Source organism: Nesoenas mayeri (assembly GCF_963082525.1).
Source record: "Nesoenas mayeri genome assembly, chromosome: 3".
Taxonomy (NCBI): Eukaryota; Metazoa; Chordata; class Aves; order Columbiformes; family Columbidae; genus Nesoenas; species Nesoenas mayeri.
In genome coordinates this window covers 976415-999104 of record NC_137544.1, presented here as the reverse complement: position 1 = coordinate 999104, position 22690 = coordinate 976415, and the positions used below count along the sequence as shown (strand labels likewise).

General features: G+C 54.9%; 1 protein-coding gene across 2 annotated transcripts in view; it reads right to left on the bottom strand.

The window, feature by feature from the left end:
* Window positions 1-18331, bottom strand: part of OTOF (otoferlin) — a gene marked incomplete at both ends in the record, with an annotated part of 118910 nt that extends 100579 nt beyond the window's left edge. For both annotated transcript variants that reach the window (XM_080342690.1, XM_080342691.1), the window contains 2 exons: window positions 10842-10900; window positions 18253-18331. In XM_080342690.1, the coding sequence (XP_080198816.1) occupies window positions 10842-10900; window positions 18253-18331 (138 nt within the window). The remainder of the gene's footprint in view (window positions 1-10841; window positions 10901-18252) is intronic.
* Window positions 18332-22690: the final 4359 nt, after the last annotated feature.

Sequence of the window (22690 nt, the reverse complement as noted above, 5' to 3'; positions counted from 1 at the left end):
TTGCCCACCCTGGGGCTGTGGGTGGAGGGCAGAGGCCACCTCTTGCTCTCCAGGTACACACCGAGCACTGGGACGTCCTGCCCTACGATTCCATCCTCTCCAAAGGGCAGATCCCAATGGTCAGGTGTGGCTAGCAAGATAAGGTATAGAAATGACAATGTGTAGCGCCCCCACCTTGGTTAAAGCTTTGTCAGGAAGCAACATAACAGACAAACACCTGGAGGTGTTTAAAAGATGTATAGATGAGGATCTTAGGGACACGGTTTAGTGTTGGATTTAGGTTATGGTTGGACTTGATGATCTTAAGGGTCTCTGCCAACTAAAATGATTCTATCACAGTATCACAGTATGTTTGGGATTGGAAGGGACCTCAAAAGATCATCCAGTCCAATCCCCCTGCTGGAGCAAATATTCTATAAAGTCATTTGGAAAGTGTGCTGGCCTAGAAAGGCTCCCAGGACCCCCTGAACAGCCTTGCTGACAGATTTCTGCACCGAGAAGCTCGCCTGGGGATGTTGACACCGCAGCCCATCCGCTGCAGCCGCAGCAAACCCCGGGGGCCGAGACGGGATGAAGGGTGGAGGAGCACGGCCCCATCTGCTGTGCTCTGTGCCCACCCTCATCCCCCAGCATCCCCACACACCTGTTCATACACCCCCAGTGCCACAGGGACCCTCCTGGCGAGAGCCACTAATGCGATTTGCTTAAAGCACTTGGAGTTTTGCCTAAAATTCTGGGGAATGAAACACAGGGAGACATTTTCACCTTTGTGGTGTAGTCCTGGTTTCTCAGGGCTGGGCTTATAGCATCATAGGATGGTTTGGGATGAAGGGACCTTCCCAGCCCCCCAGTTCCCCTGCCATGACAGGGACATCTGCACAGCTCAGGCTGCTCAGACCCCGTCCAGCCTGGCCTGGGATGTCTCAGGGATGGTTCAGCCACCACCTCTCTGGCCAACCTGGGCCAGGCTCTCACCACCCTCAGCACAAACAATTTCTGCATCATGTCCACCCTGAACCTCCCTCCTTTAGTTTAAAACCATCACCCCTTGTCCTGTCACAACAGACCCTGCTCAAAAGTCTGTCCCCATCTTTCTTATCAGCTTCAGAAAGGGGCTCAGATCTGAATTCTGCTGCAGGTGCCCTGATTTAGCTGAGCTGTTCAGGACAGAATCCAGAGCAGATGATCTCAGTTTGGCGCTTAAGAATCAGGGCTGGGATTCCTCCACTTGCAGGTGTCCTGCCTACCCAACACCCCTCGGCTGGGCTCTCCAGCACTGCAGAAACTCCGGCACGTCCCGGATCCAAAATAAGCCATGGCTCATGTTTGGAGGGGGTCACACTCTGCCCTTGTGGCACCCAGCTGTGAGTTTTACTAACTTATTTTTCCCTCTTTTCATTTTACAAACATGCTGTCCCATGCACTAGTGAATCCCTGGGCATTGCTCCTCTGAGTGCCACATGATTCTGAGTATTTTGGAGAGGCAGGTGGTGGATCCAGAGCACCCAGAGCACCCTGAGCACCCTGCATGTGCAGGTCTGACTGTGGCAGGCCAGCCCAGCTGCAAAAGGAAAACACGTGTTTCTGTGTTTCTCTCTCTGAGTTGCAGCCACCTCAGCCTCAGCAAAAAATAAACAGCTCAAAGGAACCAGGTGATACCAGGTGATAAGGGGGGTGCTCAGTAGGTCAGAGAGGTTCTCCTGCCCCTCTGCTCTGCCCTGGGGAGACCACACCTGGAATCTTGTGTCCAGCTGTGGCCCCTCAGTTCCAGCAGGACAGGGAACTGCTGCAGAGAGTCCAGCGCAGCCACCAAGATGCTGCAGGGAGTGGAGCATCTCCCGTGTGAGGAAAGGCTGAGGGAGCTGGGGCTCTGGAGCTGGACAAGAGGACACTGAGGGGGGACTCATTGCTGGGGATCAATATGGAAAGGGGCAGTGTCAGGAGGATGGAGCCAGGCTCTGCTGGTGACAACCAGGGACAGGACAAGGGGCAATGGGTGCAAACTGGAACACAGGAGGTTCCAGTGAAAGAGGAGAAGCAACTTGTTGGGGTGAGGGTGTCAGAGCCTGGCCCAGGCTGCCCAGGGGGTTGTGGAGTCTCCTTCTGTGCAGACATTCCAACCCGCCTGGACACCTTCCTGTGTAACCTCATCTGGGTGTTCCTGCTCCATGGGGGGATTGCACTGGATGGGCTTTCCAGGGCCCTTCAACCCCTGACACTCTGGGATTCTGTGATACCATTTCTCTCCGAATACAGATTTTTTTATCAGTAGTCTTATTTTTTAAGCCCAGGAAGGTTTATCACAGTTGCTCAGCCTGACTTCTTAAACAACCCAGTCCATGGATTTTTGCATTTCGCTCAAAGGCTCCTAAATTAAACACAGATGTGTGTTGCAGCTCAGTCAGAATATATTTTTAACAGGGCAAAAGGAAAAAAAGACCTTCCAGAATTCAAGCAACAACATTTAACAACACTCTCAGAGAAGTGCCTTCCACGGCTGACTGCCCTGAGCGATAAACATTTGCACTCTATTTCTGCTTTGCATTTATGGCCTTCAGCTCCCTGCCCTCTGCCTTGGGTTCTCCCACCAAGCTCAGGCGCTCTCTGAATTGTTTTATTTGCTTTTTTAGAGGTTGTTCCTTGCTGCCGGTGGAGATGCACCGAGGGAACTGCCCTTTGCAACACAGAGGGCAAAGCAACGTCCCAGCCTGAGCTGTGAACCTCCCGAAAGGTGGTGAGAGACCCCGATGGAATCTCCGCCAGGGCATCTTCTCTCTGCAGGTTCCCGCCCGGCACCAAAGCCACAGGTACCCGGGAGCTGCTTTGCGTTGGCAATTCTGTGCGGGCAGGTTCTCCTTCCCTTGGCAACCTCGCAGGGACCGGTGCTGCATGGAAAAAGGGGTTTGCAGCTCAAGTTTGCTTGGTTAATTTATAACTGGCCCTGAGGGACTACTGGTTGTTACCAATGCAGAGTGCTGGGCTGAAGGGCAATACCGTGTGGTACGGAATCATGGAATCAAGAGATTTGGTTGGAAAAGACCTTTGAGAACATGGAATCCAACTGTTAAACTCTGTCCCTGCCCCATGTCCTGAGAACCTCATGTCCGTCTGTCCAGCCCTCCAGGGCTGGTGACTCCAGCACTGCCCTGGGCAGCCTGTTCCAATGCCCCACAGCCCTTTGGGGAAGAAACTGTTCCCACATCCAACCTCAACCTCCCCTAGGCAACTTGAGGCCGTTTCCTCTGCTCCTGGCGCTTGTTCCTGGGGAGCAGAGCCCGACCCCCCTGGCTCCAAGCTCCTTTCAGGTAGGTCAGAGATCAGAAGGTCTCCCCTCAGCTCCTGTTCTCCAGCTGAACCCCCAGGTCCCTCAGCCGCTCCATCACACTTGTGCTCCAGTGTGGAGCTGGGAAGCCAACACAAATGTGCCACGGAGTAATTCAGTGCCTGCAGGGACTCCCACACTGCTTTCCACCCAAGCACTATAACCAGCAGCATCAGGGGCAGGGGTGCACCCCCGGCCCTAAAGTGCTCCCAGATGTGACACACACAGAGGTGACCCCTTCATCCTTGCAGGCTCGCCTTGGAGAATCCCACCTTGGGGCTGCACTTCACCATCTTCCTCCATGACCGTGACCATGGCAGAGGGCTCCTGCAGCTGGAGGTGGCTGCTAAAATGTGGCTTGTGTCCACAGAAAAGCTTGTGATGGCCACTCAGCTTCAGCACGAGCACCCGAGTTGGATTGCAGGGCGAAAGCCACAGACTTTGCATTGACCCGATGCCATGACGCGGTCCGATGGCCCAGGGTGTGGAAGAAGCCGAGGGAGTGAGGCTGGAAGGTCTCTGAGAGGACATCTGAGAGCACGATTCTGTGATCCATCTGTCCCTCCTCCCCTGGCAGCAGCTCCACTCAACCTTTCAGCCCATTTTTACAGAGAGATCAACATCCAAGCACTTTGCAAACCATCCCTGCAATGTCACAGCGGGTGCCAGCTGAGAAACAAGGCAAATAATGGTAAACCCTGACTACACATCTACCCAGGGATGCATTCAAGGGATGCTGCGTGGGGACAGTGGTTTATCCCCAGTGTGCCACCTGTGAGGTTTTCCATCTCCTTCCAAGTCAGATGGTCACTCATGCAGCACTGTGGTGGACAAGGACCCTCACGTTTTCCCACCCTCCCGGCTCTCCACAGCTGATCCCATGGGATTCATGATCTTACATCCATCGGGAAATCCTCCAGCTGTGCACAATCCCAGTCCTACATCACTATTAAAGTGACAGTATGAGCCACAAGCCCATCTTATTCACAGAATCCCGGAGTGCCAGGGGTTGAAGGGCCCTGGAAAGCTCATCCAGTGCAATCCCCCCATGGAGCAGGAACACCCAGATGAGGTTACACAGGAAGGTGTCCAGGCGGGTTGGAATGTCTGCACAGAAGGAGACTCCACAACCCCCTGGGCAGCCTGGGCCAGGCTCTGCCACCCTCACCCCAACAAGTTGCTTCTCAAATTTCCGTGGAACCTCTTGTGTTCCAAGTTGAACCCATTACTCCTTGTCCTACTGTTGGTTGTCACCGAGAAGAGTCTGGCTTCATCCTCCTGACACTCACCCTTTATATATTTGTTCCTTCTCTACGAACTGCTTAGAAACTTGGGGACAGACTTTTCAATAGGATCCATAGCGACAGATCAAGGCGTGATGGTGTTAAACTAAAGGAGGGAGATTCTGGCCGGACATGATGCAGAAATTGTTTGTGCTGAGGGTGGTGAGAGCCTGGCCCAGGTTGGCCAGAGAGGTGGTGGCTGAACCATCCCTGAGACATCCCAGGCCAGGCTGGACGGGCTCTGAGCAGCCTGAGCTGGTGCAGATGTCCCTGCTCATGGCAGGGGGGGACTGGGGGAGATTTAACGGTCCCTTCAACCCAAACCATCTGTGATTCTGTAACTCTATGAAATCGTGGTTCTCATTTTTGTAGAGAAAGGTATGGGCAACATGGTTGTGAGAGAAAAAACAAGCATGAAACACCAAACAAAGAGGTGAAAACAGGCAACCAGATGACATTGAAGGCTGAAGGAAACAACAGGAACATAAGAACAAAATCCTGAGCTACCATCCACTGGTGTGAAGGGGGTTTGTGTTCCAGTGGGAGGGCTGGAGGAGCCCCTGCCACCCCCTCCTGCCCCGGGACACACCAGGAGAAAACCAGCCCTGGGGGACAACTTCTCTGCTCCCATCACCCTCCTCATCCTCTGGCTGATTGTCTGTTTATTCTCCTTACTGCTTTTATTCTTAAAAACCATTTAAAAGCCCCGTGCAGAGCTAAGCAAGTGATAGCTGCTGGGTCAATTGGATCTGTTTTTACTAATAGAGGGGAAAAAAGAAAATATAGAGGCAGAGAAAAGGCTCAGCAGAATGTGAAAGGCAGATGATCCCAGTGAGACTGCTTTGTGGGACCTGGGAAAGGGCAGCTTTGCAAGCTATGTCACCCCTTTTTAAGCCATGTCATCCCTCTTTCATAGAATCATAGAATAGTTTGGGATGGAAGGGATGATTAAAACTTGTCTGGTTCAACCCCTGCCATGAGCAGGGACATCTGCACCAGCTCAGGCTGCTCAGAGCCCCGTCCAGCCTGGCCTGGGATGTCTCCAGGGATGGTTCAGCCACCACCTCTCTGCCCAACCTGGGCCAATGTCCGTGTCACCCCTTTTTAAGCCATGTCACCCCGTTTTAAGCCACATTACCGCTTTTCCCGCAGCGCCTGGCAGCCTTGGCTGGATGCTCATCCTGCCTCTCATCTCCAAGCCTGAGGGATCAGGGGCATTTCCAGATGTTTGGGTCAAGGCTGCAGCTCTGGGTCTCCGCTCTCTTGACAGCAGCATTTCAGCCTGTCCTGGTCCCTTTGGGAGGGACTAAATGCGGGCAAGGAAGATCACACAGGAGCCACCCACAGCTCTTTGTGCCCAGCACCATCACAGGAGAGCCGCAGGACAAGGCCCCCCAAGAAGAAACCCTTCGGGGTGCAGGCAGGACACCATCCAGCCCTTGCTGGCTAAATAAAACCCAGCCGCAGAGCTGCACCGCCCCTCCGGAATAGCCAGCAGCTCTTCCCCAGGCTCAGGAGAAGCAGAGCTTTTGCATAATTCATTAAGCAATGAATAAAAATAATTGCAAATGAAATAGAGTGCAACCAAACAAATGGAAATCACTGGGGCAGCTCAAATTCGGGTCTGCGTGCATGTTAAGCTGTGGTGGGGAAGGCTGATGTCCTCCTTAGCGCTGTCAGAAAACCCCACCGTTTGGCTTTCTGTGAAGCTAACATGAATGTTCTGCTTGTCCCCAGCTCTGAGATGAGGCAGGGAGCATCCTCAGCATCCTCAGCACCCTCAGCACCCTCAGCCCGTTTCATCTCCTCTCATAGAGATGAGAGATCAGCCTCAAAAACCTGCCCCACATGGGGGATGAGACCACTATTTTACCCCATTTTGAGGGGAAAGTAGAGTGAAATGGGGTCATTTCTGAAGCTTCTGCTCTGTAAATGATTGGTGCAAGCAGCCAGCTGAGCAGCAGGAGGGTGCCCAGGTAACCAGACAGTAACATGAAATAAACCCCCACCTCTCCCAGCTGGTGATAAATTCATCACAAAATGCAAGGAGAGCAAGGAAGCTGGAGAGGGAATAAAGCTGCCTCAGATGGACTCACTGGAGGGCAGACAGAGCCTCCTGCTCCTCTCCAACCATCCCAAACGCAGTGTCCCCAGGGAGACCTTCATCTGGAAGACACTTGAATGTTGTGCCTGACAAGCATTACAGAGCACACGCACCCCTCGGAGCTCCCCCGGGACAGCCCCGTGCGGCGGAACAGCTGGGGAAGAGTTCGACGATGCATTAGGACAATTTTATTCAATAAAACGCATCGGCAGGGCTCGTCATCAATGGCAGGATGACTTGCCTTGTATCACAGTATCACAGTATGTTTGGGATTGGAAGGAACCTCAAAAAAAATCATCCAGTGCAATCCCCCTGCTGGAGCAGGAACGCCCAGGTGAGGTCACACAGGAACATGTCCAGGTGGGTTTTGAATGTCTGCAGAGAAGGAGACTCCACAACCCCCCTGGGCAGCCTGGGCCAGGCTCTGACACCCTCACTGAGAAGAAGTTTCTTCTCAAATTTAAGTGGAACCTCTTGTGTTCCAGCTTGATCCCATTACCCCTTGTCCTATCATTGTTTGCCACCGAGAAGAGCCTGGCTCCATCCTCGTGGCACTCACCCTTTATATATTTATAAACATTAATAAGGTCACCCCTCAGTCTCCTCTTCTCCAAACTAAAGAGCCCCAGCTCCCTCAGCCTTTCCTCACACGGGAGATGCTCCACTCCCTGCAGCATCTTGGTGGCTGCGCTGGACTCTCTGCAGCAGTTCCCTGTCCTGCTGGAACTGAGGGGCCACAGCTGGACACAATATTCCAGGTGTGGTCTCACCAGGGCGGAGTAGAGGGGCAGGAGAACCTCTCTGGATCTACTAACCACCCGCCTTGTAATCCACCCCAGGTACCATTGGCTTCCTGGCCACAAGGGCCCAGTGCTGGCTCATGGTTCGTGCGTGCGCTCAAAGGGAAACGTCTGCTTTCCTGGACAGACTCATCAGCTGGTGAGTCCAGGCAGCACCAGCCACGTTCTCTAGCTCAGCACAGGTGTCCTGTCTGTGACCATTGCATCAGGGAGCCCTTCAGCAACGTGAGACAACGAGATTGGATAAGGGAAGAGCAAACAGGACAGCACCTTTGCCACCTCTTGCTGTGGCTCGTCCCCTGCCCAGCGAGTCCACAGCAGAGCTGGAAAGCTGAACCCAAAATTCTCGCTTTGCCTACATGTTTTCTGCATTGTTCATTACCCCCAGAACACATCAGACTACCATGTTTTGGACCAGTTGGGACAGTATCACGTCACGGATGCCACAGCAGGAGCCGTGTCTGTCACGTCCAGGTAACCAAACGCCTCGTGCAGCGGCTGCGCACACCTGGGCTCAGCTCTTAGATGCTCTGAAGACCTTGCATGACCCAGAAGATATAAACCTGGCTGATGAGGCATCGCTCACAGTACAAACACTTTCCTACCGGCACAGGAAAGACTTAGGAATGTGCTTAACTTACAGCCCACTGGGGTTACTCGTTTTGGGCAGGTCTCAAGCCCCGGAGCAGCCGGCATTGCACACTCTCATGTCATCTCTGCCAGGGCTCCGTGCCAAAGGAACCTCCGATTCGCACTGGGGTTTCCTCTGGCTGGAACCAAGTGGTTGATGAGAAAAATCAGAGTATTTGCGGTGCGGGGGAGCAGGGCCCATCACCCAGCAGCACCCATCGCCCAGCACGAGGAGATGAGCAGAGCCCACAGCTTGGTCCAGGCATGCCAGGTTCCTCCAAATCACCTTGCCTCACTCTGCTGCAATTCGCTGTGTAGATCCTACCAGGCTGATTTTAAACCAGGTTTATATGAGGTTTTCACAGCAGGTACTGTAATAAACGTGGTCTAAACAGAGAGACGAGGATGGCCAGCGGCTCAGCCCCACAGATGCAGTAAGAGGCACTAGAAGGAGCTATGATGCTCACCAGTATACACCTGTGGCTCAAGGCTCTCCTCTACCTGCTGCCTTTGAAGCTCTATAGTCCTTGTCCTGACATGCACTAGTGCTCCTCCTCTCCTGCACGCTGCCTGCGACTGCAGGGGGCTCAGAGCTCGGCTGGGATGCTCAGAGCTCCATTGGGATGCTTAGAGCTCAGTTGCTATGCTCGGAGCTCTGTTGGGATGCCCAGAGCTCACCTGGGATGCTCAGAGTTCAGTTGGGACACTGAGAGGTCAGCTGGGATGCTCAGAGCTTGGTTGAGATGCTCAGAGCTCTGTTGGGATGCTCAGAGCTCACCTGGGATGCCCAGAGCTCAGTTGGGACACTGAGAGGTCAGCTGGGATGCTCAGAGCTCGGCTGGAGCGCTCAGAGCTCTGTTGGGATGCCCAGAGCTCACCTGGGATGCCTAGAGTTCAGTTGGGACACTGAGAGGTCAGCTGGGATGCTCAGAGCTCAGTTGGGATGCCCAGAGCTCACCTGGGACGCCCAGAGCTCACCTGGGATGCTCAGAGCTTGGTTGGGATGCCCAGAGCTCACATGGGATGCCCAGAGCTCACCTGGGATGCTCAGAGTTCAGTTGGGACACTGAGAGGTCAGCTGGGATGCTCAGAGCTTGGTTGGGATGCCCAGAGTTCAGCTGGGATGCCCAGAGCTCGGTTGGGATGCCCAGAGTTCAGCTGGGATGCCCAGAGCTTGGTTGGGATGCCCAAAGCTCAGTTGGGATGCCCAGAGCTCAGCTGGGATGCCCAGAGCTCAGCTGGGATGCCCAGAGATCACATGGGATGCCCAAAGCTTGGTTAAGATGCTCAGAGCTCAGCTGGGATGCTCAGAGCTTGGTTGGTATGCCCAGAGCTCACCTGGGATGCTCCAAGATCTCCGTGCAGCACCAAGCACCCAGAGCAACTGGCACCTGATACCCACCAAGGCTGAGGCAGCGAGCGGAGCCCCCAGCCCCCAGCCCCGGCAGGAAAGGATCTCACCCTTGATATCACAGAGGTTTGAGACGCAGGCAGCTCCAGCAGCGCACACCTCCGCCGTTGTCATTCAAATCAGAGATCAGACTAACAAATTGCTGTGGGCAGATCTATAGAGACCTGCATCCCACTAACAGCAGCAGCTTCCCCTGCTGCCTCCTGCTTGGAGCCACATCTCGAACAACCGGCTCGGTGTCCTCACTGACCCAGGCAGCCCTGGGGTACCGGTGGCAGATCCCTCCCTGCCCACGCCAGGGGGTCCCCTGCCCCTTACACTTATTTAGGGGAGCCTGAGACTAAGTTTTTCCTCTAAAACTTGGAGCAAGAACAAAGCCACGTAAGGGACACAGAGGAGCCAGGTGAGCAGGAACACCACGCGATTTATCACCCCACAAACACATCCCATCCCACAACCTTATTTTCTAAAGGTAGAAAAAGCTTTAGAAAGCAATAAACAATTCAAAGATCTTAATATTCCTCCTAGCTTCTTTTATTCTCCAGCCCATGGGAATGGTTTATCTTTTAGGAGGAACAGAAAGCAACCAGAGGAAACATCCGTTCCCTTCTGAACGCGTATTTCCATTTCTAATGTGACTTCTTAGCAGCACCTCTGTTCCCTGCTTGTGTGGGTGACCTTATTTCAATCATCTCAGCATATTTTCTTGGTAACTGCTTAAGAAAAGGCTGTATTTTAAAACCACACAGAGCCTGGGTTTTGTTTCCTTCTCTCTCCCTTTCCAACCCAAAGCTGAGCGCTAAAGGCCGATACACCATCCGATCGGCACCCAAAGCAGATCAATCGCCTTGGTACCCGCCAGGAGCCAAGGGATGCAGAAGGATGGAGCAGCATCACCTGAAGCACCAGGGATGTGAAACACAGAGCTTTTCCCCCTGGCGTGAGGAAAAGGAAAGCCAAGAGCCCAGTGGGGTTTCCCCAGGGGAGATGAGCAATTTCTCCTGAAATTTCAGTGCAAACAACATGGATTTTTAATTTTTTTGTAATTAATTACCCCACGGGGAAATGCTGTTGGGCTGCTCCCGTGGCACAGCACACTCCGTGTCCTCAGCCCCAGCCAGACCGTGGCCAAGAGACACATTTGGTACCTGCCGGGAGAAACCCTGGAGCAGACACTGAAGATGCCGACACACTTAAATTGGGGAAGGGGGATATTCATGCCGACAGGGAGTCGCAGCAAAACAAACGCGATGTGGGGGACAGACCAGGAGGAAAACACGTCGTCTCTTACCTCGTCAAACCTGGCTTCGTCCTCGCAGTTCTCAAGCACTCGAGTGTAGAAGGAGAGACCTGGAGAGGGGAGAGGAGAAACGGGTTGGTTGGAGCAAGGGGCAGCTGGGGAGGGGGACACAGGGCGGCTGCACAGCCCCGCTGGCTGCGACACCTGGGGTTGGGCTCTGCAAGGGGTGGCTGGGTGTGCAAAGGGGGTGCCGGGGGAACACAGCCCAGGCGAGAGGGTGAACCCAGTTTCAGCTCTGCTAAACTCCACATTAACCTGCCTGAAGAGCTAATTAAGAGGGTTTTTCCAAATGCATTTAATTGGAGCATTTAAATAGTGTTCCATCATTTCACGTCCAACGATGGACAATGGAGCTGGTGAGGGGCTGGAGCACAAGTGTGATGGAGTGGCTGAGGGACCTGGGGGTTCAGCTGGAGAACAGGAGCTGAGGGGAGACCTTCTGATCTCTGACCTGCCTGAAAGGAGCTTGGAGCCAGGGGGGTCGGGCTCTGCTCCCCAGGAACAAGCGCCAGGAGCAGAGGAAACGGCCTCAAGTTGCCCAGGGGAGGTTGAGGTTGGATTTACGAACAATTTCTTCCCCAAAGGGCTGTGGGGCATTGGAACAGGCTGCCCAGGGCAGTGCTGGAGTCACCAGCCCTGGAGGGCTGGACAGACGGACATGAGGTTCTCAGGACATGGGGCAGTGCCGGGGCTGCGGAACAGTTGGACTCAATGGTCTTAAAGGTCTTTTCCAACCAAAACAATTCTGTGATTCTCTTGCAAAGCAGGTGAAACAGAGCAAGGGGATGGGAATCACAGCTGTTTCCTTTACATTGGCTGTAGAGAGGATCGTCCAGTTTCAGATTATTGGATTGCAGGTCTCCACACCCCAGGAGCGTGTCTGAACCCCAGGGATGAGATTTAGGACCAGCTACCCCAAGAAAACCACCCCAGAAAGCAGAGGATCACAGAGTCATTTTGGCTGGAAAAGCCCCTCAAGCTCATCGAGTCCAACCGTTCCCCAGCCCTGTCCCTGCCCCATGTCCTGAGAACCTCATGTCCGTCTGTCCAGCCCTCCAGGGCTGGTGACTCCAGCACTGCCCTGGGCAGCCTGTTCCAATGCCCCACAGCCCTTTGGGGCAGAAGTTGTTCCCAGCTGGAGGAGGATGAGGAGCCCAGGGTGCTCAGCGGGGAGCAGGATGGGGTAACAGGAGGAGCTGCCGTGCAGGGGAAGCCCAGGGAGAGCAGCCAAGCACGTGCACTAGTTATTGAAACAATCAGGTTTTCCGAGGAGCCCCAGGCTGCTCTCGGCAGGGTAACCTTCCCCACCCACGCCCGCCGAATCAATATTTCTAGTTAATATCCACTTCATAACGCTGAAGGAAGAAACCTTATAAAAATGCTAATATTTAATCACTGAATCACAGTGAGACTTGCCCTTCCAGAAAGGAAAACTGTCTCCTGGGTAATTAAAAACATCTCCGTGTGTGACGCTCCCAGCACCGCACAGGCAAGCTGTGGTGGGGAACGGGGATGCCAGGGGCACCCCTTACTGCTGCGGGGTCAGCTTTTACTCCATTTTACCAAACACTGAGATATCTCAATGACACAGCTCTTGCAAGTGAATGCCACATCCCTTTCTAATTTAACTATTACACCAGGAGAGCCAGAAAATCATTTTGCCGGACTTTCTGCTGTCTGCAGCATCCGACCTGGGTAAAGGAAGCGCAGAAGGTGAGCCCTGTGTCCCCAGCCACCCTTCTGGTTCCCTGCCATGAATCACTTCACCAATGGGGACACAAATTTCTTGGGGATATGTGTAAGTAACTGTACTTATCTCACACCAGGTGACCCCCAAACCTCACTGGCTGCCTCCCAGTGCAACTGCTGGTTCCCTCCTTGCTTTAAATAGGGTGGATGGGAGCTGGCCCAGGTTGGCCAGAGAGGTGGTGGCTGAACCATCCCTGGAGACATCCCAGGCCAGGCTGGACGGGCTCTGAGCAGCCTGAGCTGGTGCAGATGTCCCTGCTCATGGCAGGGGGGACTGGGGCAGATTTAATGGTCCGTTCCCACCCAAACCATTCCATGATTCGATGATTCCAGGACCCCCAGCCCCTGAGGTGACGGGACAGACCCCATGTGCCAGAGGCACAACCAGCATCTCAGCCTGGCTGTGGCTCAAGGGACACGGCAGAGCATCCTCACGTAGATATGGGACCAAACTAACAAGGAGATGTGCACAGGTCAGGGGGTGAATCAGCTCTAACCAAACATATGTAGGAAGCAATATCTGGAGAAGACACTCCAAGGAGGACAATCTGCCACCCAAAATATTTCACAGAATCACAGAATCAACTGGGTTGGAAAAGACCTCAGAGATCATCAAGTCCAACCCTTGGTCCAACTCCAGTCTGTTTACTAGATCATGGCACTAAGTGCCGTGTCCAACCTCACTTTAAAAACCTCCAGGGACGGCGAGTCCAGCACCGCCCTGGGCAGCCATTCCAATGCCTGACCACTCTCTCTGTAAAGAATTTCTTCCTAATATCCAGTCTAAATTTCCCCTGGCAGAGTTGAAGCCCATGGCCCCTTGTCCTATTGCTGATGCCTGGGAGAAGAGCCCAATCCCCACCTGGCTATAACTTCCCTTCAGGTAGTTCTAGAGAGTGATGAGGTCACCTCTGAGCCTCCTCTTCTCCAGACTAAACAAGCCCAGCTCCCTCAGCCTCTCCCCATAGGGCTTGTGTTCAGGTCCCTTCACCAGTCTTGTTGCTCTTCTCTGGACCCTCCAGCACTTCAATCTCTTTCCTGAACTGAGGGGCCCAGAACTGAACACAATACTCCAGGTGTGGCCTCACCAATGCAGAGCACAGGGGAAGGGTCACTGCCCTTGTCCTGCTGACCATGCTATTTTTGATACAGGACAGGACACCACTGGCCTTCTTGGCCACCTTGGCACACTGTTGGCTCATGTTGAGCTTCCTGTCAATTAGTACCCCCAGGTCCCTTTCTGCCTGGCTGCTCTCCAGCCACTCTGTGCCCAGCCTGGAGCTGCAGGGGGTTGTTGTGACCGAAGTGCAGCACCCGGCACTTGGCCTTATTGAACTTCATCCCATTGGAATCAGCCCACTTTTCCAGTCTATCCAGATCCCTCTGCAGAGCCCTCCTGCCTTTCTAAGAGTATGACTTAAGACAAGCCAACCTGGTGGGCCCCCCTGCTCCGTCCTCTCCCAGCCCAGCGAGCATCACAGCAATGTTTCATTCCAGCGGTACCATTATCCCCCGGTGCCTAGAGATGCTCCAGGAGGCATCTGTGAATGATCTCCCTCATTTACACACACTAATCCAGAGAGGGAGCCTCGCCAACAAGCTCTTTCTAACTCCATCTGTGATCAATTAGCTGACAAGCTCTCTAATTGCACTGGGACACAAGTCACCTCCTTCCCAAACACAGTTCAGCTGGGCTAAGGGTGGAAAGTCTGCTATGGGCAAGTGATGCTGTGGGAGCTCAGACCCTGCTGGGGGACAGGAGGGGGCACCCCCGGAATGGGCAGCCTGACCAAAATTCACCACTTTTGTGCTCTTCCCCTGCAGCCAACCTGAAGAGCAAGAGCTTGCAGAAAATCCCAAATGCACCCATAGCTGAGTTTCACCTGCAAAGAGCTGGAGAGTTGCAATGTGGGGCTTTGGAGCCCATTGAGCCAGGCTGGAGCAGGCACAGGGTGGTGCTGGGGACTAAGGGGTGCCTGGCAAGTCGCTGAAGTTCGAAACCAGCCCCAAAGCTCCTGTGAACAACTGGGAGGCTCATACAGGCAAAGGATCTTGTTGCTGAACCCCCACTCCCAACCCATCAGGGTAGGAGCATCCCCTGGGACTTTGGTGAGTCAAATCCAGCACCGCGGTGGGAAACACGTCGCTGATGCTCGGGGGTGGGAGTGGATTTTTGGCCACCCTGCTGGGTGGAACCCACCTCTCCCCCTTCGCTTCTAGACCAGGAGCCGGATAACCCAGCTGTCCCATGGGACACAAAGCCAGAGCTCCTCCCCGTGCCTCAGTTTCTCCTGTTTGCAAAGCACAAATAGTGTGGCTACGGCTCACGGGGGCTGCCAGGAGTGCGGGATCCCGGGGAGAAGGGGAGCAGCGTTATTCCGTAGCCATCCCACGCCTGTCAGTCTCAGCCCTTTCTCAGGAACGCTTTTATCCCCGTTGTGATTTATTCGTCTCCCACCTGAGCTGAAGCCACGTTTGAGAGCGCTGCCCACCTGCAGGAGCGCACGCGGCAGCCTGTCACACTGCAGTCAAGCTCGCTCTTTAATTCCTTTGGGTGCAATAATAGATGTTTTTGGCTGAATGAGCAAACACCCACTTGGGGAGCTCTGCCTGAACCCCCAGGCTGTGCTGCCAGCGGGAGAGGAGAGGGAGGAAGAGGCTGGATGGTTTGACTAGCGAAGAGCACCCTCCCTGCAACGCTCGAACTCCTGGAGAACCAGAGAACTGGGGAGTATCAGCACAACACTCAACCCGAGTCGCTGTGAGGAGCATGGAGGGAGTGGAGGTCACCTCCTCCATGCTAACGGCATCTAAAGCTCCCTCTAGAGTCACTGGAGAAAAACTCTGCCCCCTGGAGACCTTGGCACCAAAACCCAATGACCCGCACTGGGATGTTCCCCTGGGTCTGGCACTGGGGATCCAGGACAATGTGTCTGGCTCCATCCCACCCCATCCCATCCCACCCCAGGGGCAGTTCGGTTGAGCCTTGCTTGGAGGAGGCCCTGGCCAGCCTGGATGGGGATCAGGGCTGCGATGGCACAGCACCATTTTAATTAAACAGCAAAAATACAGCCAGAGACTTAATGAGTGGGTCGGATAGGATGAGGCAGCCAGCGGGACAAATAACGCAGGTTCGCCACAGCATTGAACTTGCCATGGCACAACTCTGCTGCCCGTGATTCCCGAATTCTCAAGGGACAAGGGGACAGCAAAGCGTTGCCTGAGCCACAGAGACACTGAACACCGGAGAAGCTCTGCCCCATCTGTGTGCCCGGTGCTGGAAAGCTTCACGGCCACCCCCAGCATGGACCCGATGGGGACCAGACCCTGTCCCCAGCTCCAGGGTGTCCTTACACACCCCTTAGTGCAACAGCACCATGACCTGACCCTCACACATCAAGAAAAGACTGAGACCATGTGAGAGCTCCTACTTTACTGCTACTACAGCTATTGAACTCCACGGTGGGTCACCTTTCCATGAAGATTGTGCTCCTCACAGAGTGATAATTCTGGTCCCCTCATTCAGAACAAGGTCCTGGTCCCTCATGCCAGGTCCTGCCCTGGATTGATGTCTCATGTTGGTGGGGACCCCAGGCTCAGTGTGTCCCATGGCCCAACACGATGTCCAAGGCTCTGTCCCTGGACGTCCCCATGTGCGGGGCAGACATGGAGCTGCCTCCGCTTGTTCCTCTTTTGGGACAAGGAATTTGGGTAACATGTAGACAGGCTTTGGAGCTGAACGTTAACATACGGCGTTAAACTGCAGGCTTGTGGTGGCTTTGGGGACACACACAGAGTGGCGTGAATGGGACATAAAACCAAACCCCTCTCCACCCACCATTGCACCTGAGGGATGGGTCAGTTCTAACCCACCCACCTGCTGCCTTCACCAACCCAACCAACATGACATCACCCTCTAATCCACCTTCACCACCCTTTTAGTGACAGGATTTTTCCAGCCAGGACCTCAGGACCCAGCCTTGCTGGGTCTGGTCAGTGGGGCCTCTCTAGGACTGAGCCTGGAGAAGGTGGTGGCACTGGGTGTCCTCATCACCAGCTCCACAGCTGCCCTGGACCAGCAGGGGAGAGACATCCCTGCCTGCGATACAGCAGCGAGACTAAACAGTAGCGAGACTAAACATTCACAGCGTGAGATCAAACCTCCTCCTTGCACAGAAATCGACTGCAGCAAACCACCAGGAAACAAATTTCCAAACCCTCTCCTTAGACATGAGACCAAATTTCTTCCTTGGGAAAGAAACGTCTGTGAGGAGCTCAGCTCTTCGCAGCTCGGCTCCAGGGATGGAAACACAGCTGTGAAGTTTAGTATCGTCCTCCCTGCAACAGCAACGACAACCCCGCTCACACCTGGCAGGACGATGGGAACAGGACCAAGGGGGGAATGGGAAACACCCTGGTGCCCCGCGGGGGCTCTGGGAAGGGGACAGGCAGGAGCACAGCGGGCGCAGCGCTGACCCCAGAGCATCCCAAAGTGGGTGTCCTCCCCATCAGCTGGACCGTGGGGTCCCACAGTGGCTCTTGTGCAAAGATCTCGAGGCAGGGACAGATCCTGCCCATCCAACAAGCACCGTGTGTCGGGCTCGGGGCCAGGAACGCTCAAGACTGGAGACGTGGGTCCTCACCAGGAAAACCCGTGGTGGCTTTTGGGCCTTCTGCAGATCCCCTGTCCCCACTGCCAGAGGAAGGGGGCGTTGCTTGGGGGTGGCTTTGGGACGGGACCACTCCAGGCTTCACTGTCAGCCAGGGAAATGACCTGCTCCTGCACAGGTTATTTAACTGCCCCTGCGTTGCTGCCGAGACAGAGGGACAGGGAAATAAGGAGGTAATGACACCCTTTTAATGACACTCTGGTCATTAGGGCAGCACAGGGAAGGCTGTTTGAGACTGCGCGGGCTGGCCTGGCTGGGGGTGGTGACCCCCCCGCTCCCCTGCTCTCCCGCAGCGCGTTCGCCCGGAGAAGGGGTCGCAGTTCCTGTCTCCCGGCGCTGCCAAACCGTCCCGCACCGCCTGTGCCTGCACAGGGACTGCGATCGGGGACGCAGCCGGCGCCGAGCCCCCGCGGGGCTCAGAAAAGCTCTGGCCGCTGCTGAGGGTGCGAACCCCTGAGAGCTCCTGCTCCTTTTGCAGCTCCCCTCGGAAAGCTTTGCAGCGGGCGCAGACCCGAGCAGAAAACCCAGAGCTGCAGCATCCTCAGAAACAATCCAGGCGCTCGCAGCGGGTCCCGGGACACGGCAAGTTCTGCGGCTGGCCCCTCCAGTGACACTTCGCTGGTGGCACCGCTCGGTGACCAAGCCCCTGAGCCTGCAGCAGGAGCTGAGCTCCCCGCAGCTGGGGCACAGCTGGCGCAAATTTGCCACCCTGCGACTTCACCTACTTTCCCCTGGACGAATCTCCCTCCGCAGGGGCTGCCCGTGGGGGAGGGAACGTGGGGGCTGCGGTGTCCGGGTGCGGGGGGGCCAGAAGAGCTGCTTTGTGGGGGGGTGGTCATGCCCCAGACGGGGAGGGGTGGGCAGCCCTTAGAGCCGGCACACTCGCATCCCCCCGCCCAACCCAAGCGCGGCCGCTGTGGGGAAACTGAGGCACGGGGCGGAACAACCCGTCCCGGGACCCCCCGCCGCCCCCTCCCCGCTACCTCGGAACGCCGCCTTGGCGATGCGATCGGCTCTGCCGCGGAGGCCGGAGACGGTGCGGAGCTGCAGCACCAGAGCCATGGTGCGCGGAGTGGAGCGGAGCGGGCCGGGCGGGGCCGCGGTGCGGAGCGCGGGGCGATGTGAGGTGCGCAGTGCGATGCGCGGTGCGCTGCGCGCTGTGCGGTGCGGAGCACGGAGCGGTGCGCGGTGCCGCCCTCCCAACTGCGCTCCGAAGCGCGGTGCGATGCGCGGTGTGCGCTGTGATGCGCGGAGAGGTGCGCACCCCACACCCCCCGCCCCGCCTAAACACTGAATAATTCAGCAGCGGCACCGCCCGCCCCCCCTCCGCTCCCCGGGGAGGGCGGGTGTTTGGGGGGGGGCGCGGGCTGCGCGGAGCTTTCCTCTCCGGTTGCAGGGGGTTGTGGGTGGGGAAACTGAGGCACGGCCTTCCCCCCCCACACCCCGGCTGGAGCCTGTGGGACAAGAGGGTGTAACCCCCCTGCAAACATGTGACGGGGAGGGGAGTTGGGGTGTGTCCAGAAAGATTCAAACTCACCCCCTCACTGCCCGGGACCACCAAGGGGATCCCACGCTGTTACAGCATCTCTTGAGGTCAGGTGCAGGAGGTGGGGGGGCTCTTGGCTGTTATCTATGTGTCTCCCCCCACCTGATGCCAGCTGGGGGGTGGGAGGCAGAACCGAGACCACCCTGCATGGTGACGGCAGTTGGACCACTAGGTCACAACCCTGCTGGACCATCAACAAATTGGGGCTGGAGGACGGTGTGGGAAGGTCCTGGCAGTGTCGGTGCAACCGCGGGGCTGCAGCATCCCAGCCTAGAAGGGCCAGAACACTGGCAACGCAGCGCGGTGCTGCACGCTTGTCCGAGCTGCAGCCTGCCCCGTGCTCCGCTCTGTGCCGTGTTTGGGCTGAATCTCAACAGGCTCAAGTGGTATTTCCAGGTTTAAATAATAGCTTTAGAATCTGGACTTGTGGGCTCGGTTTTGAGCAGGTCTTGCCCGTAGGGTTCCATGTGAATGCATTTCCTGAGGTCTTAAACATGCCTTATGTTTCCAGGAAGATGATTAACGAGTGCATTTGGGACGGAGAAGGGTCTGCGGACACTGCACGTCTTCCTTTCCTGCTTGGGCACTTCCAGGAAAAATCCATCTATGGTGAAGCTTGAGCCCGGGAGAGCTGCATCAGAGAGAGAAAAACAAAGGTGAAACCTTCACAAATGTATTCTAAAACACTGGAAATAAGGCATTGTTTTCCATCTAGCACGTCGGGTTCTGTCAGAGAGGCTGGATTGCTGTCCCCCTGCCAGCGGAAAAGATCATTATGCTCATTCATAAGTGCATGAGAGGGAAGAAACTTGTGGGATTAACAGCGTGTGCTGTTTCTCATTAGGTTCATAATTAGCTCCTGGCAGCACAGCCCAGAGGTGAGGACGCTCCAGCATGAGGGAGGAGGTGGCCATAGGCAGCAGCACCTTCTACATTCCGTAGTTAATTGTAAACCTCTTACTCAGTATCAGAAAGTGGATAATGAAGTAAACCAATCCAGCATAAGGGTGCTGACTGAAGATACTCACTGCCAGAGGCAGTAGGACGGCTGACTTAGAGCTGCAACGTGTGCTAGGGGAGTGATGCTGCGTGGCCACATCAAAACATCAGCCTGAAGGACCTGATGAGGATTGTGGCTTCTTTGCTCCTGAGTTGATTCTATAGGAAATCCCAGCCATGATTTAACTGTTCTTCCTGTAGTACAAAAGCACAGGTGGGGAGTGGGAACCCATAGTTTTACTCCTAGATGTAAATAGAGAGGCACAGCAAAGCAAGAAAGGAGAAATTAAGGCAGAAGATGATGTACACATGGGTCTTTAATACGGTGCATTAAATCTGGCTGCGATGTGGTGACTGTAATCACCGAAACCAGTGCAAGGACCTGCTGCCCTTTGCTGCTGGACAGAAGCGTCCTCTTAGGATGCCACGACCCAGCAAAGTTTCAATCCTATGATTCTATAAAGTTTGTCTGTGCATAACTGAAGAGACCTACAGAGCTCAATGCTCTGCACTTGCACCCCTGGTGATTTATCCACCCATTATACCCATAAATTGGATAATGAGGATGAGCAGGAGCAGCATCGGAACCCAATGGCACCGAAGTCACCAAAGCACAAGGACTGTCAAAGTACGATGGCTGAAAAACGTTCTCTCCAGCTCGAGAGCTAAAGAGACCTGCCTGCGATTAACAGAAGATGAGAAAACGCCCTTGATAAACATTCATTTCGGTTTTGCACAGTTTCTGCAATTTTTGCATCGCCGCATGTGAATAAAATTACACGCCCACCTCTGAATCACTGCTGATTGCTCTTATTTACTACGGGTTTACACCAAAGGCACTGCTGGCCGCGGCAGAATCAGGCCCAACCCGCCCCCCCATACGCCGCCCACCAGGGTCCCATTAAAATAAGCCCAATTGCCCATGCTGGAGCAATAGTCTTGTGATGATGCTGCAGAGCGTGAAGTCCAAAATTAATGACATTTTCTCTTCTTAATTCTTTTTTCTCTATTTTCTTCCCCCAGCTCTTCTCTCCCCACGCTTGGCAATATCGTAACGTCGCATCAGCAAACCGCTAAAATCCTTTATAATCATTGCAGAGAGCTGCTGTGATTTTGTCTTTCTGTGTTGCCTGAAGAGCCAAAGGCATCGCCCCCCAGAGCACATCCTCACCCTCTTCATCAACCGGAACCTCTGGGACAGGCTCCGAGTGCTGTTTAGATGCTGATGGGGGTGACAACACGCTGTGGGGGTGCGTGTGGGTGTATACGGAGCTGTATATTGTCCCACGCTATGTTTTCCTTCTCGTGCCACCCAGGCTGCTGCGGAAGATGCGCAGGATCCCGGCAGCTGGGCTGCGGTGACACGGGCTGGGGAGGCAGTTCTGCTTCAGTGACAAACCCAAACCCGCCAGCAATGTGACAAATCATCTGCTCCAAATTTTACTCCAGTTGACAGAAAACCTGAACAGGCGCCAGAACCACCCCCTGTCCCCGCATCAGCGCGGGATGCGCCTTGAGTCCCTCCGAGCAGGACTTTGGTGTTTGGATGGAATCACTGGGGCTCCTCGTGCCGGGTGGGGACAGGGAGGTGGCTCTCGGGTGGGGGCTGTCCCAGCGGATCCCGTGTCACCGCAACATCCACTCCGATCACTCCCGGGACAGCGTAACAGAGGGACAGTGTGATGTGGGGACAACATGCCTTGGGGACAGCAGGCTTTGGGGACACTGTGCTCTGGTGACAGCAGGCTTTGGGGACAGTGTCCTCGGGGACAGCATGATTTGGGGATAATTAACTTAGGGAACTGTGTGCTTTGGGAACAGCATTCTATGGGGACAATTATCTTAGGGGACAGCAGGCTTTGGGGACACTGTGCTCTGGTGACAGCAGGCTTTGGAGACAGTGTCCTTGGGGACAGCATGATTTGGACATGATTAGCTTAGGGAACTGTGTGCTTTGGGGACAGTGTGCTTTGGGGACAATAAGTTTTGGGGACAGTGAGCTTTAGGGACTGTGCTTTGGGGACAGCATGATTTGGGGATAATTAGCTTAGGGGACAGTGTGCTTTGGGGACAGTGAGCTTTGGGGACAGCGAGCTTTAGGGCACAGTGTCCCTGGGCACAGCATGATTTGGGGACAGCATATTTTGGGGATAGCATGCTTTGGGGACATCATGCTTTGGGTACAATGTGCTTTGGGGACAGTGTGCTTTGGGTACAATGTGCTTTGGGTACAATATGCTTTGGGGACAGTATACTTTGAGTACAGTGTGCTTTGGGTACAATGTGCTTTGGGTACAGTGTGCTTTGAGTACAATGTGCTTTGGGGACAGCAGGCTTTGGGTACAATGTGCTTTGAGTACAATGTGCTTTAGGTACAATGTGCTTTGGGTACAGTGAGCTTTGGGGACAGTGTGCTTTGAGTACAATGTGCTTTGGGTACAATGTGCTTTGGGTACAGTGTGCTTTGGGTACAGTGTGCTTTGGGGACAGCAGACTTTGGGTACAATGTGCTTTGGGTACAGTGTGCTTTGGGTACAATGTGCTTTGGGGACTCAGTGCCAGGGCCCAGTTTCATTCTCCATCTTCACTAAGAGCGCCAGCACCTGCCCTTTCCTCCCACCGCTCTAGTTACCCTGCAGCGCTCAGCTCGACAGGTTCCCGTCCTGCCTGCTGAGGTCACTGGCGGCCACCGTGCTCCTCTCTCCATCGGCAGCTCATGTCCCCAGTCCTGCAGAACAGGAGCAGGGACCGAACCAGCACTCCCGTCAGCATCCGCCCTGGCTGAGCAGCAAAGGGGCTACCGCTGGAGACACGACAAAAAGGAGCAGAAAAGCCTTTTCTCCTGCGATGCAGATGTTCCTCAGCCCAAGCGCAGG